Genomic DNA, 14,622 nt, shown 5'->3' on the forward strand with positions numbered 1-14,622 from the left:
TATAACTAAAAGAGTTTGAAGTATTGGAAAGGATTATCTCTGTGGAATTAGACTGAGGAAGTGAGCAGGAGACAGGACTGAGTTTGTATGTCTCTCTGACACCAGCAGGCTTTTATAACCCAGACTCATGTAATACTTTGTAAGGAATAAAAACTGGACTTAAAATTAAATACTGCTCCTCAGAAACTATTTCTAGGAATTCTGAGACTGGAATTCATTGGTCAGATAAAGTAAGAGGGTGCTGAAGAGTTTGGATGCGTATACAGATGTAGTGTCACAACTAGTTACTGCCTGAAGCTTATAGTGACACCGAGTTCGCTGTTTATAGTGACACCTGGTTCGTTGTCCCAGCCCTCTCTGACACTTAGCTAGAGATGCCACCTTGCTTCCTCTGGACATGTACAATAAGCCTGGCCTGCCATGTGTTTATTTAAAAAGCTTCTCCCGTGATGGACTCATTTTCAAGCTTGACGAGCTCTCAATGTCAAGCCAACGATTGTGCCACGCCTCTGAGGACAGTTGCTCCCGCCCAGAGCTGCACTCCTGAGCCTTTGCACCCACTTCATTATTCTGTTACTGTTGACTGACCCTTCTAGTCTCAGGTGTGCATTTCTATTCTGTATCACACCTTCCCTCTCGGTTTCCAACATTTCCCCCTTCTCCCATCTGTGCTGACCCAGTCCCTACCACCCGCTGTCACTCACTCCTTCCCACCCAGGGACTCACTTATTATGACTTGGTATTCTCATCCCTTGTACTTCTCCCATCCATAGCACTGACCTTGACAACAAGTACAAATCGCGACTATTTCAATAGCCCTAAGGTTATGAGACCATCAGTCTTGTAAATGCTTGGCGTTGTTCAATGAAGTCTATAGGGAATAACAGAAATAAAGTCATGAATGAAGAAAATTATGGTGTGCTGGTAGAATCAGTGTCTGGTTATCTGTAGGTGCTAAAGCAGCATTAGCCTTTATTGATATTTATTTAGCATCTTTAATACCCGGGGTACACATAAACAACATTTAGACCCATGAAGAGTTTACATATGGAATTAAAACTAGATATAAATGAGGAGTGACTAATCACTTACTCATTTATTTAACAATTATTTATAGAGTACTGACTATATTCTGAGGCCAAAGGTTATGGAGATGAAATGGTTTTATTCCAGCTTCCAGGGAGCTTATGGTTGACTAGGAGCGATATAAACAAACAGTAATAATGCTATCACTCCCTCCATGGTGGAAGGCAGTGTACACCGGAGAAGACTCTCACATTATTTTTTGTAACTCAGAGTTCCAGAGTCTGGGCCACAGACTTTTCAGGCAAGACTCAGAAAAGGTCACCAGGGTCTAGAACATCAGCATTCAGTGCTTTTCCTTTCTACACACGCACTGAAAGTGAGCTCATAGGGCTAGAGAAAGGATTCTGCAGTAAGAGCAGCACTGGCCGCTCCTCCAGAGCACCTGCCTTTGATTCCCAGCACCCACATGGCAGCTCACAACTGCCTGTAACTCCAGTACCAAGGAATCTGATACCCTCTTCTGCTTTGGCAGGCACCAGGCAAGCCTGTGGTGCACAAAGATACATGCAGGCAAAATGTCCATACACATAAAAGAAAAATAATAATATCTCTTCTTAAAAGAAAGTAAACTCACATCCCACTAAGCATAGTTCCTTATTTGTTCTTGCTGATACTTCATTTGTGTGTGTGTGTGTGTGTGTGTGTGTGTGTGTGAGAGAGAGAGAGAGAGAGAGAGAGAGAGAGAGAGAGAGAGAGATACACTTTAACTAAAGTAGACATTTAAAAGGAAGGACAGTAAACCAGCACAATGACTCAGTGGGTAAAGTGTTTGCTGCATAAACCTAATGAATTGAGGTCAATCCCCAGATGCCATAGCAAAAGAGAAAACCTGACTCTCAAAAGTCATCTTCTGAGCTCCACACCCATGCCATAGCAGGTATGTTTCTGCACAAACACACACACACACACACACACACACACAGACACACACACACACACTCACACACACACACACAGACACACACACACATACAGACACACACACAGACACACACACAGACACACACACAGACACACACACACTCACACACACACACAGACACACACAGACACACACAGACACACAGACACACACACATACTCACACACACAGACACACACACAGACACACAGACACACACACACACTCACACACACACACACTCACACACACTCACACACACACAGACACACACATACACAGACACACAGACACACACTCACACACACACTCACACACACACACACACTCACACACACACACTCACACACACACACACTCACACACTTGCATACATACACATTAATATACCACACACACTGATAAGTAAAATATTATTTAATTAAACTAAATAAAATTTATTTAAATTAAATTAAATAAACAATATAAATGAGCTGGGATATCCTCTGCTGTTTCAGTCTATCCTCTCCTCCCAACTCCTGTGCTGAAAGCAACTGTGATCTCACCAGACCAGGGCAGAGCAGAGGCCCTCCTGCTGCTAAAGAGGAGTCTGGATTTGATGAATTCATTCGTAGATTTGGGACACACAAGCAGCAAATGTAGCATGTGACAATCCAGACCTTTCCAGGATCCCGGGAAACACTACTAGTACTAGTAGGTTTGGTTTCCCTGTGAATAAGCCCATTCAAGGAGCCTGGTAAACACTACTAGTACAGGTTTGGTTACCCTATGAATATGCCCATTCAAGGAGCCTGGTAAACACCACAAGTACAAGACTTGGTTTCCCTATGAATACGCCCATTCGATAAACTGAAATAGATAGAAGCTGTTTAGTGAGCACAGAATAGAACAAATGGAATTGCCATCTGCAGAAATATTTCATCAAACAAGAAGAGATGATTGAACTGCCCTGCTCGTCTCTGAGTATATTCCTGTCAGAATAACTAGGCCTGGACCTCAAATAAATACTGACATGTTTTCCTTTTAGCTTTCGTTTTCCTAGAATCACTTCAGACAACTGCCCTTCTGTTAATGCATCACCACCTCAGATAATAAGAATGTACTTGATTAGATTGAAACTTGAAAACATTAATTACATTCCTGCCCTGGGGTTTCAACCTAAAGAGAGACAGAATTGCTCTGCATAAGGCTGGAGGAACACAGGGACTGGAATCCTGGCAGACTCTGAGGTTGTTAAAGGGCTTTCCCTACTCAGAACCAGCAGAATCCTCCTGGCCCCAGGAGATACATCTTCACCCACTCCAGCTTTGGGGTTCTTCATGGTTTAGGTTTTCTCAAAGAAGTACTAGGCTTCCTGGTTGCTGGCACAGTGCCCCTCTCTCCCTACATGGAACAACAGGTATGGACCCAGGAAGGAGGCTCAGCCCTTGGATGAAAGCATCGGCATTGGGGACAGTACAGATCCTTTCTTTTTCCAGTATTGGCCTGCCTGCTATCATGATCTTTTTTTTTCCTAAAAAATGAGCCCATAGTCTCCTCCTGAAAGCTATGAACAGTTAAAACACAATAAACTAAACTATACAATGACTTTCATTCACCTTAAGAGCAAGCAATCCCTACCCCCAATATTTCTTCTTTGAGGTAGGATCTCAAGGAGCCCAGGCTGCATTCTCCTTCTCCAGAGAGCCAAGAATGGCCTTAAACTTCTGATCCTCCTGTCTCCACATCCTGGGTTACAGGCATGAACCTCCATTGCTGGCTATGCAGTGCTAAGGGTCAAAGACCTGCTAGGCAAGCACTCTCCTAACTGAGCTACAGCCTCAACCCTTTACAAATCTTTTGACTCTAGTGGAGACACCTACAGATGTATTTTCTCTGACTTATCAGTTATATATTATCTACTAAAATAGCTGAAAGTGAGACCATTATTCTGGGACAACTCCAGAGAATAAGAAATATTAGGAACTATTTTATGTCATCCATTCAACCCCTTCGCCAATGTGTATAAATTCCAATGCGAAGAATATGACAAAACTCAAGCTTAACCAATCAGAAATCAGCAGTCAACTTTTGGCTGTGTCTATGGATTTGGCAGCTGAATTGCATGCCAAAAATAACTTTTAGAAGCTAGAAACATGGCTCAGTTTATAAAGAACTTTTCACTCAAGCATGAGGACTTGAGTTCAATCTCCTGGACCTTTATAAAATAAAAGCCAGGTATGGTGGCACACATTTGTAATCCCAGTGCTGGGGAAGCCCAGAAAGGTTCCCTTGGGCTCACTGGCCAACCAGCATGGCTTAGGCATTGATCTTCAGCTCACTGACTGCCTGCTCCAAAAGGCGGGGCCAGCAAGATGGCTCAGCAAGTGCCACATGAACCTGGCCATCTTAGTTTGACCTTCCAGCCTTCAGGACACACAGAGAGGTGAAAAGAAAGAGTCGACTCCGTATAGAAACATATGCCAACTTCTCCCTGTTGTTATTGTCTAAACAATCCAGTATGCCAATTGCATCATGGTGTTCCCATTGTATTAGTATTACAAGGAATCTGCAGCTGTGTACAGCAGGGTGTGCATAAATTATATGCAAGTATTTCAAGATTTTATGTAAGGGACTTCCATTCTCTGATTTTAATATCCACCAAGGTACTGGAACTAAACAAAGGATAATGGGAATCAACTGTGTTTTCTCTGTTTTGTTTCCATGAACACATAAGTTTCTCTTCTTGCCCTCCCCAACTGGTGGCATTAAGCCCCTTACAGTCTGGTGTTGCTTTATTGAGAAATCACCGAGGTGGCTCACATAAACTCATTAAAATTTTAATGCATTTAACTTTAAATATTCCATGCACTTATCTGGATGTCACTACATCCTAGATGCCTACAAAAACAAATCTCACTAGTGTGGTAAGAAGGTAATTTAATATCTGAGCAGAACAATACTGCATGTTTAATTTTAAAATATAGCTTAAGAATAGCAGTGCCAACATAAAGTTACCTTTGTTAAAGAATAGTAATTGGATTTAATGTCTCATATATATGCGGTTTTCATTAAAGGAAAGAAAGTGAAGTTTATGTGTGACTATAAACTAATGAAGTGAGCTCAGCTCACCTGTTGTGCCCTTCAGACAACAGGTACAGCATACACCATTAACACAGATTGTAGAATTAGCATAAAGCTCAAAGCTTTAGTAAGCTTCAAAACACAACTGCGTGTTTTGATCTTCACCTGGGATGGTAAATGTGCACGTTAGAAAGGGGTCTCCACAAGAGATCAAGCTGCAAGTCAGGTCATGGACCCATATTGAATTCTTGATCCACTTGTCCTGATGGAATCTGAGTAAGTTGGTTTGGAGTTTTGTTATGCTTTGTACATTCTTCTTGAGACACTGGCCACTCTGGCAGGCAAGGATTGGGAAGGATGGATTGTGTTGATTGACTGAGGGTACCTGGGTGAGTTCAGATGACATCTGATTTCAGGCTCTGGTGTCCCAGGACCAAAGATTACACCAGGTCCTCATGATTAGAAACAGGAATAGAGATAGTTTATTAAGAGAAGAAAAGCAGTCCCAAGAACGAAAGCATGCAAATGAGCTAACGGAGTAGTTGCATGGGTTATAAGGCCCTTATAGGGCCTTTATAGTCCCCACTGCTCCCATCTAAAGAACCCTGCACATGCTCGATTCTTTAGATGAAGCTCAAGGAAAGAAAAGTTTCCAGTCTTGCCCAGCAACCTGGCCCCTTTCACATACAAATCTTGATATTTCAGACCCTATTCCCCTGCCACCCCTGGAGCTCTCTGCACAACTCGAAGGCAGCTCCACTGAAGAGCCTCTGCTCCCCCAGCAAATGTTAAGGGGAGCATGGCTATTGCCCATAAAGTCTTAGTAAACTCAAGAAATACAGCTTTTATGTCATTTCACTAACCAAGGTTAAATTATCTTGTCTTCTCTCTTCGTCCCACAGGAAATTATTGGAACGCTGCCTCCTTCCCTAATCCTTCATCCTACCTGCATTTCTCTACCTTCCAAGGAGAAACCAGTGCTGACATTTCTTTCTATTTCAAGACGTTAATCCCTCGAGGAGTGTTTCTGGAAAATCTGGGGAACACAGACTTCATCAAACTGGAGCTGAAGTGTGAGTATCTATTTTCTGTCAACATGGTAGTGGCCACTCTGATCACAGAGATGTCTCAAGAGAGTTGACCAAGAAGACAAGAAAATCCTGCTCTGCTAATGGTAGGAGAGCATGCAATCGGGTTCCTTGTTTAACATGCTTGCTTTCCAGGGAAGTAGGTCAAGAGTGGACAGAGGTGTGTAACCGATCAGAAGCACAGAAAGTAGAGGGACCAACATGAGGAAAGCAGAAGGAATAAATATAGACAGCATGACTGAGGCAGTCGCAGATCAGTTAGCTGATGGAACAGAAGACTGGTGGGTGCTTTTCTCAATGAAGCTCTGCAGTCACACCTTCCGAAAAAGTGTAGGGTTATAATTTGTTTAGCCAAGAACATAGAAATGCAGAGTCAGGCCCAGTTGGCCTTGGATCCATCAACTGTGTGGAACTCTCTACTTTGGGGCCGCCTCCATGGGAAGACAGGCCAGGCAAATCCACAAACAATTCTTGGCTCACCAAGGCGCTTGTATCCTCGGGACCCAAGTTCAGATTTAGAAAGCTCTAATATGCAGACCTCCAGGTTAAATGGTTACTTGCCAGGCTCTTCTATGTGCTGAGATAAGTCAAAATCATGTGTAAAACCCTGCACCCAGTCTTCTGCCAGATCTCAGCCCCGGCTGAGTATATCAGACCAGCTTCCTCCCCACAACCTTACCCTTTATGTTCTCTGTAATACTGTTGGCTTTTGCCTCTGTTCCAAAAATAATCCCAAATTCATTTCCCAGGATATCTGAGCTTTTTCTCTTTTTGTACTTATACATATGCAATGCACCATTTTACAAAGATTATCTCACATAAACATTTTTTTCTGTTGAAATCCCACTGGGTTCTCTTTTTAAATGATAGATTGTGACATAGCAAAAATGGGGAAAGGTGTCAGAGAACGAGTTTCAGATTCAAACCCAAATTTATGATTGACTAACCTAATCTCTTTGGATCCCAGTTTTTTTAACTATAAAATTATGATGTTAATCTGGGGAGATTGTTCTGAGAACGGGGAGCAGATATTTGTGGAGAATGCCAGTGTCTAGTAAGTGCCAGAATTATTTCCCCAACATTGCTCATTGTGTTGCAGGGTTTCTCAGTTATGACAGGATCTTTCTCAACCCAGTTATACTGGTACCAGGGTCCAAAGGTACCAGATGCTTGGCTGTCTTAAAGATCAAGCTGAGACAATGACTCCAAATACATTGTCTCAAACCAAGGAAGGTTAAAGATATGCACTTTCATGGGAGTATGCATAGCAGAAGCAAAATTCACTAAGAATTAAGAGCAGTAAGAAATGGAGGGAAAGTGACAGAAATTCCTGAGAGGAGAGATTTCCAAGATAAGAAAAGACTGTCAAGTTCCTTTGTCCAGGGGCTTTTACAGGGCCATGGCAGATGCTAGACAAAGGCTGAAGTACTGCCTGTTAGTTTGGCTAGATTTCTGGGCTATCATGACTGAGTCAATAGAGACCCACATGATCCAGTCTGTCCCGCTGGACCAGTCATGAAAATGATTCTGTGTTGTCCACGTACTGCGCATCTCTAACTCCAGCCTCGTTACATATTGACCTTGACTGTCAATAACTGTCAGTCATTTGGACCGCATCACTACCCTCAGATTCTGCAGGTGCCCCAGAAGTCATTAATTATACCATACTCTCTTTATTCTCATATTTACATAGTCAGCTATAGCTTTCCCATGGCAGAGAGTGAACACGGCCCCAGCCACCAAGATGTAGCTGCAGTCTTTCTTGATTGTCGCATAGCTAGCTAGCTGGTGGTCTGAGGTAGTCCCCTAAACAAAAGCTCATTGTTAGAAGCCATCCTTACTTATATTGAGTCTGTTGCAATCAGCTTCATTAGAATCAAGAATTTAGGAAAGGATAATGATGCATTAAATATGTCCCTGGGGGCTTTAGGGAAAGAAACAAGTGGTCTGCCATCCCTGCCTGAGATCCCTGTCTCTCTCCTCCTCTGTCGAGCTTAGTTGTCTCGTATTTAACTACAGGCCTCCTTCTCATCTTCCTCGCTGGTCCAGACCTAACTGTGTGAACCCTTCACCTTCCTTTAACCCCAGCCTCTGTTCTCGCTGCAACAGACCTGGGCAACTTGCACTTTTTTACCATGGGCAAGATCTGATTAAACAGAAGACTGAAAATAGTCTGGTCCTAGAATTAAAACTAATTAATTTATTGATTAAAATGCCCTCTCTACTGAATTAGGGCTCATAATTATTAAAATGGGATTTTTCATTTCCTTTGGTTAAAATTAATTTAATCAACTATGTTCTTACTTCCACATTCGTTAGATGACATATTAGAAATATCCCATTGACAGCTCTATATTTGAAAAATTCTATAATTTTCTATAATGTTACTTGGGTTCTCTGACTTTTATCTGCTTGTATTTGGTAGAGTCATGTCTGGATAGGAAGGAAGATAAGCCGAATTCAGAGAGCAGGTGTCTTGACTTTCCACATGTATCAAAGAATTTCATTTATTTCTTATTGAGGAAAATCTTCAGAGATGCTTGCATTAGGAGCCTCGAGCCTCGACTGCTACACTGAGGCTCCTTTCTTGCAGGTCTTTCCGCACTATGAGAAGTGTAGTGGACGGTGAATTACAGTCTCCATCTGGTCATACCACTGATATTTTCTGTCACATAGTTCATACGGGGTGAAGAAATACAGGATCTTTAAGATGGAGACTTGAAACATTCTCTTCTAGAGCCTCCTGTACCTTCTAAAAGTCAGTAAAAGTGAAAATATTTCTTAAAGACCCCTGGCTGAAGACAGTAGAAACCATCACTTTGTGTATCTCCACTAGAATTCAAAGTTACCTTGGTGTGTTCTGTGCAGCAGGGGATGGCAGATGTGTAAACATGAGAGAAACACACTCAGTGTAAATAAGAAGTGCTTCTGGGAAGCTGTCAGCGCTTAAGAGACACTGAGGCACAACCTAGTTTATCGTGTACGTGGGCCTATATTGTTTCAGCCTGGGAAAGGGCTGAGCCAAGCCATCTTAAATATGTCACTGCTCACAGATTTCACACAACTGTTAAAGCATTTTGTAAAAGTGAAAGGAGTGGTGCTATTTTGTGCATGTGACCAAAATACCTGAGGACAACTGAAAAGGGGAATTATTTCGCTCTGCTCAAGATTTCATAGAGTTAGTGTATGGTCAGGTAACCACATACACTTGGGCAGAACGTCACAACAGAAAGAATCTGTGTCATTTGAAAGTCATGGACTTGAGAGATGACCTGGAAGAAGGAAAGGGGCATGCTGCAGAAAGGGGATCAGGGAAAGACAGAGCCCCAAGAGCAGCCCCAGTGGCCAGGTTTCTTCTATAAAACCCCTCCCAATAGTGCCATCAAATTACAATCCATCAGGAAATTAATGCATTCATTAGTTCAGAGCCCCCAGGATCTAATTGTCTCTGGAACCATAATAGACCCACACAGGTGCACTCTACTTAATCTAGCCAAGCTAATAATGAAGATTAACCATCAAATGGTATTATATCAGCTGTTTGTCAAGAATGCAGATTAAGCTGGAGAGACGGCTCAGCGGTTAAGAGCATTGCCTTCTCTTCCAAAGGTCCTGAGTTCAATTCCCAGCAACCACATGGAGGCTCACAACCATCTGTAATGAGATCTGGTGCCCTCTTCTAGCCTTCAGGCATACATGCAGAAAGAATATTGTATAAATAATAAATAAATAAATAAATAAATAAATAATGCAGATTAAGACAGACAAGGTAGAAAGGTATCTCCCGAGGAAGGGATTGAGTATATAATATGTGTAATATGTTTAATATTATATACTCAATGGGTATGTTTACAGGGTTGACAATCCTAGTGAGTGAGCTGTAGGAATGACATGTCCCACTAGGATAAAAATGATAGCCCTCGGCATCTAAGCAGCAGGATGCAGTGGCTTTGGGCCTAGGAGGGTTTGCAAAGGCCCTAGGAAAGGAGTGTGCATGCATCTGCACAGGACCGAAGGGAAGGATCCCTGGAGGAAATGTGACTGACGCCTGGTCTGGCAAGTCCTCACAGCCTAATATTTTAGATTGGGCTTCAATCTGTTTACTCATCTAATTTTTTTTTCTACAAGCAGCAAGGAGGGGGTAAGCCTGGCATGGTTGACACTTGCTAGCACCTTGCTTGTCACAAATATTCATTTCGACTTTTCTGTGTTGGATCTCTGGGATGGTGGGTAAAGAACTCCTTCAGTAGCCGACTCCCAGAGGGCTCAGGCAGTGCTTTTCTGCCAGCAAACTTTGTTTAAACGCCCTCTCCTTTTCCCCCATTTAGTTCGTTTGCCTTTCCAATAGGAATTTAAATGTTGTTTCTCTACGTGTGTCTCGGAGGAATTTTGTCACAGTACATGCCTGCATGTTGCTTTCCAGAATAGCAGCCCTGTTAATTAACTACATTGTGGCCTTCTGTCAAGAGTAGAGGATTCTTGACTCAGAGAACAGTGAGCTTGTGTACCACAAGTTAATGAGATGTCATCTACATCCTTTGCACAAGCAGAAAAACCCAAGATAAAATCTGAGTGATCTTACTCATTAGCGTATTTTAAGGTAAAATTTTGACTGTTTCTCGCTTACTGTCTAATGTTTATGCATTCATCCAGTGAGTTTTGCCTGGATGTTGGATAGGCTTCTGGCACTGTTATAGGTGCTGAGGGAGCGTGCTCAATCACACTCTCTTCCCTCCACACATGTGACCATTTGGAAAGCAGGCAAGTGAATAGTGGTTGTACATCACCAGGCCAACTCCGTCTTCCTGGGTCATTTTGACTCTAGCCTTATTTCAGACTCTTCATACAAATCATGTCCCGTTCTAATAACCCTCTGAAATGGACATACGGTTCACATATCCACTTTACAAGTGAGGAAACTGAGGCATGAGGGGAGGATGGTCACACAGCTACAAAGTGCAGAGCTAGGGCTTGGCCTCCACCTTTTGCCCCCGCATTAGCACTGTGACCTTGGCAGCGCTCCACCTCCCTCAAGGGGCAGACTGCCTGCGAGTGCTGATGGAGAATATTAAAGCTGACTGGAATGACGGGCTATTCCCAGGGAATGTAATGCTTTAATTAAATTTTGATGGATGAGCAGGAGTCGATAAGGTAAAGACGAGGGGAAAGCAGGAATCTGGAAAGGAAGGGCGGGTCAGGATAACACCAAAGAAATGAAAATATGGAGGACTAAGCCAAGAGACTCAGAAGGGAGTGGGGCGGTAGGCAGTGTCTTGTGTATCAGAGCAGCAGTGTGAGAGCCAGAAGGTAGGCAAGCTTAGTGCTCAGTGCTCCCATTTCTGGGGCAGAATTTGGCTTGACTGGAAAATGAAAGTCATGGTGAGCTGGGGTGAAACATGAGGCATTCATCAGGACAATTAATAGAAACCAGATACTTGGGTCCATATTTTATCATGAAATGCCTGAGGAAGGCTGAGCTTGTGATATATTATCTAGCTTTATTTTGATGGTGAAAATCCTATTGGCATGGTTCCGGTTCTTGCAAGGGTCCCTCTTGGCCATGTAGCTATACTTGAAAATGATAATCCAGCCAAACAGGAAGTGAGAGACCCGGATTCAGGTTCAGGCTCTTATCGCCATTCCATCCTATGATAACTCATTCCAGAAAGTCAATATTCCCTTCTACTGGTATGTTCTCAGTGACGTAGGGACTGACCATTAGACCCTACTCCTTTAAGGTCCCATTTCATCTTCCACAGCCATTGGGAACTAAGACCCCAATAGCCATGCTTTTAGAAGGTAAAACCAAACTAGAGCATCAGATAAGAAATGATGGCCTGTATTAAGATCATGAAAGATCTCAATATGGAGTCTAGTCTAGAGAAAAGAGAATATTATGTACTCAGTATATAGATGAGAGTGCCTAAAACAACGATGTAGAGAAAGGAGGCAAGATGTGCAAGAATAAAAAGCCACCCGAGCTCAGGGATGACAAATAACTGGCATAAGACAGAGACAATGATGATGATGTCCTGGAGACTTCATAGACGTTCGGAGTTAGATACTACTGAGAAGCCGCTAGGCCAATGAAGTGGCTGTTAGACTTGATGTGGACTCATCATTATCGGCCAGTAAGGGAAGGTTAAGGATATGGCTCAGCGTGGATCACTTGCCTAGCATGTGCAAAGCCACAGGCTAGATCTCCAGCACTGCAAAAACGAATTTATTAAGCCATCGCTGAAGTGAATGGAAATGGACTTGGGGTTCAAAGAAAAATGGTTTTATTTATTATTCTTCTGTTTGAAGTTGGAAGAGATGTGACTATATGTATATACTATAGGAAAGTCTTGCAACAAAAAGGAGAGATCAGAGACCAGGGGGAAACTGACAGAGTGAGATCCTCCGAGAAAGCTGGCATGGGAGACATGAGCAACGTGGCACCAGAAAGCAATGGGGAAAATGGTCAAGTGAAAGAAGACCCAAGGCAACCCTGACCACCACCCAGGCATTCTCCATGGAAACCAGAACTTCTGTTGTTGTTGCTCTTGTAAATTTGTCGGACGCTTTCTAAGTAGCAGGCACTGTTCTGAAGTTTATGATACAATTCTTTGAGATTTCATACAAAAACAATTATCCAAACTCTACAGAGAAGGAAACTGAGGCACCCAGTTACTCAGGTGATTTTAGATATGATAGTTTGGGTTCTTTAAACATGATAAATTAATGGTAACAATGGACATAAGTTATTAAAGCTTTCAAGAAAGAAGCATGAAAACAGTTCTGAGAATGGAAAAGGGACGAATCAACACCAAGTTGAATTGAAAAGAGCAGGCAGAGGAGGTAGCTTAGCTGAATGGAGGAATCGGAGAAGGAATTCCTGGAGGAGACGGTGTAAGAAAAGGCTTAAAGATAGGGAAACTTGGTATTGTGATAACAGGAAGTGTAACCTGATTCTAAATATAAACGAATATTCATATCTAGCCAGTATTTATTGAATACTATATATGTACCAAAAGAACACAAGGAGAATACTGTATAGTTCTATCCCAAGAGCATATCCATTCTAGTGGGTCAGACTGTCAATATCTGTTGTTGTAAAACAATATTTTGTTTGCATGTTGTTTTGTTTTGCTTTGTTTTTGTGGTGTTAAGAATCAAACACACAACTCCACACACGCTAGAGAAGTGCTCCACCACTGACCTACACCCTCAGCATCAAAGTAATATTCTTAATGGATGAAATGAATATTCGAAGTGTAAACAACATGTTGCCCTGGGTACCAGGTATCTTACTGGAGAAAAAGAAAAGTTCTGGAGAAATGGTATCACTTTAACCAAGTCTCAAAATAAATAAGACAAAACATCCAGTACCAGGATGCAAAAGAAAAGAAAAACTGTAGCATTATAGATAGCGTGGACATGGCGGATGGATGTGGCTCTATCACACACCAGCGCTGTGAGGGCAGTGAGAACACTGTCCATGCGTTTCTAGGACCACAGCAATGCCTGACACATGGGAGGAACTGAATAGACATTCATTAACCGAATAAAATGAATGAATGAGGTGCTGTTCTAAGAAAGCATCACAGAAAAATCTAAGCAGAGAATGAGATTGATGCAGTTGAAGAGCTGGTGGTCAAATCAAGAAAAATTCTTTGGGAAAAAGGAGTACAGAGCATCGTTGCTGAACTGCTGGAGTTTAAGATGTTACAGGAAAAGTGGTCTGAGCGATAAGAAAATCAGAGGTGCATGTTCTGACCATGCTAGTGGAATGAATGGAAGGCGTGTGTCAAGGTTGTGGGGGGGTTGAGGTCCTCCAATCACTATCAAAATCGTTAACCGTAAGAGAAGGGAACAGTCCAGACAAGGAAGCTCCTCCAATGATGACAGTCATGAGAGGTCAGAAATGCATCCGAGGGCAACATAGGGCATCCTAGAGCATCCCCGAGCATCCTAGGGCGTCCCAGGGCGTCCCAGGGCATCCTAGGGCATCCTCGGGCATCCTAGGGCACTGCTGAATGAGGACTCTGGAGCCATACAATGGAAAGAGCACAGAGAAAGGAAGAGTAGGCCCACTGCTCCTGACACAGGGTATGGAGCCTGGGACCGGCTACTGTAATGCGGAAGGTTGTGTATTAGGATCCTATTAAAGTGGACTAACTATAATGAGCAGCTGGAAGCGTTTCCTAGAAATAAAGGTCTTCTTTCAAGGCCAAAGAAGATATTTAAACAAAATTTCAAAGGAAATTTATGAACGAGATGAGATTTTTGAAGGGAATGAATATTGAACAGGAAACAGTCACACGAGCAGCAATCAGAAAACTGTGAAAAACTTTAGCATAAGCTCCCACATTCTCCGAGTTTGAGGTTTCCCAAATATCAGGATGAGTCAGAGAAAATATCGGCCGTTAAGAAACATATTTACTCGAGAAGTGTGGAGGCAGCGGTCTAATGCCCTACTAATCTTAGGCAGGGGTATTAAAG

At 42.6% G+C, this 14,622-nt stretch overlaps 1 protein-coding gene across 2 annotated transcripts in view; it reads left to right on the plus strand.

The window, feature by feature from the left end:
• Window positions 1-14,622, plus strand: part of Cntnap2 (contactin associated protein 2) — a 2,078,180-nt gene that overhangs the window by 1,765,200 nt on the left and 298,358 nt on the right. For both annotated transcript variants that reach the window (XR_005972587.1, XM_041635058.1), the window contains exon 16: window positions 5,953-6,123. Coding sequence is in view for 1 of the 2 variants with exons in the window: in XM_041635058.1 (XP_041490992.1) it covers window positions 5,953-6,123 (171 nt within the window). In the remaining variant the exon portion in view is untranslated. The remainder of the gene's footprint in view (window positions 1-5,952; window positions 6,124-14,622) is intronic.

This window comes from Microtus oregoni, unplaced genomic scaffold, assembly GCF_018167655.1.
Source record: "Microtus oregoni isolate MIOR12 unplaced genomic scaffold, Mior012 000046F_ref0000063, whole genome shotgun sequence".
In the NCBI taxonomy this organism is placed as follows: Eukaryota; Metazoa; Chordata; class Mammalia; order Rodentia; family Cricetidae; genus Microtus; species Microtus oregoni.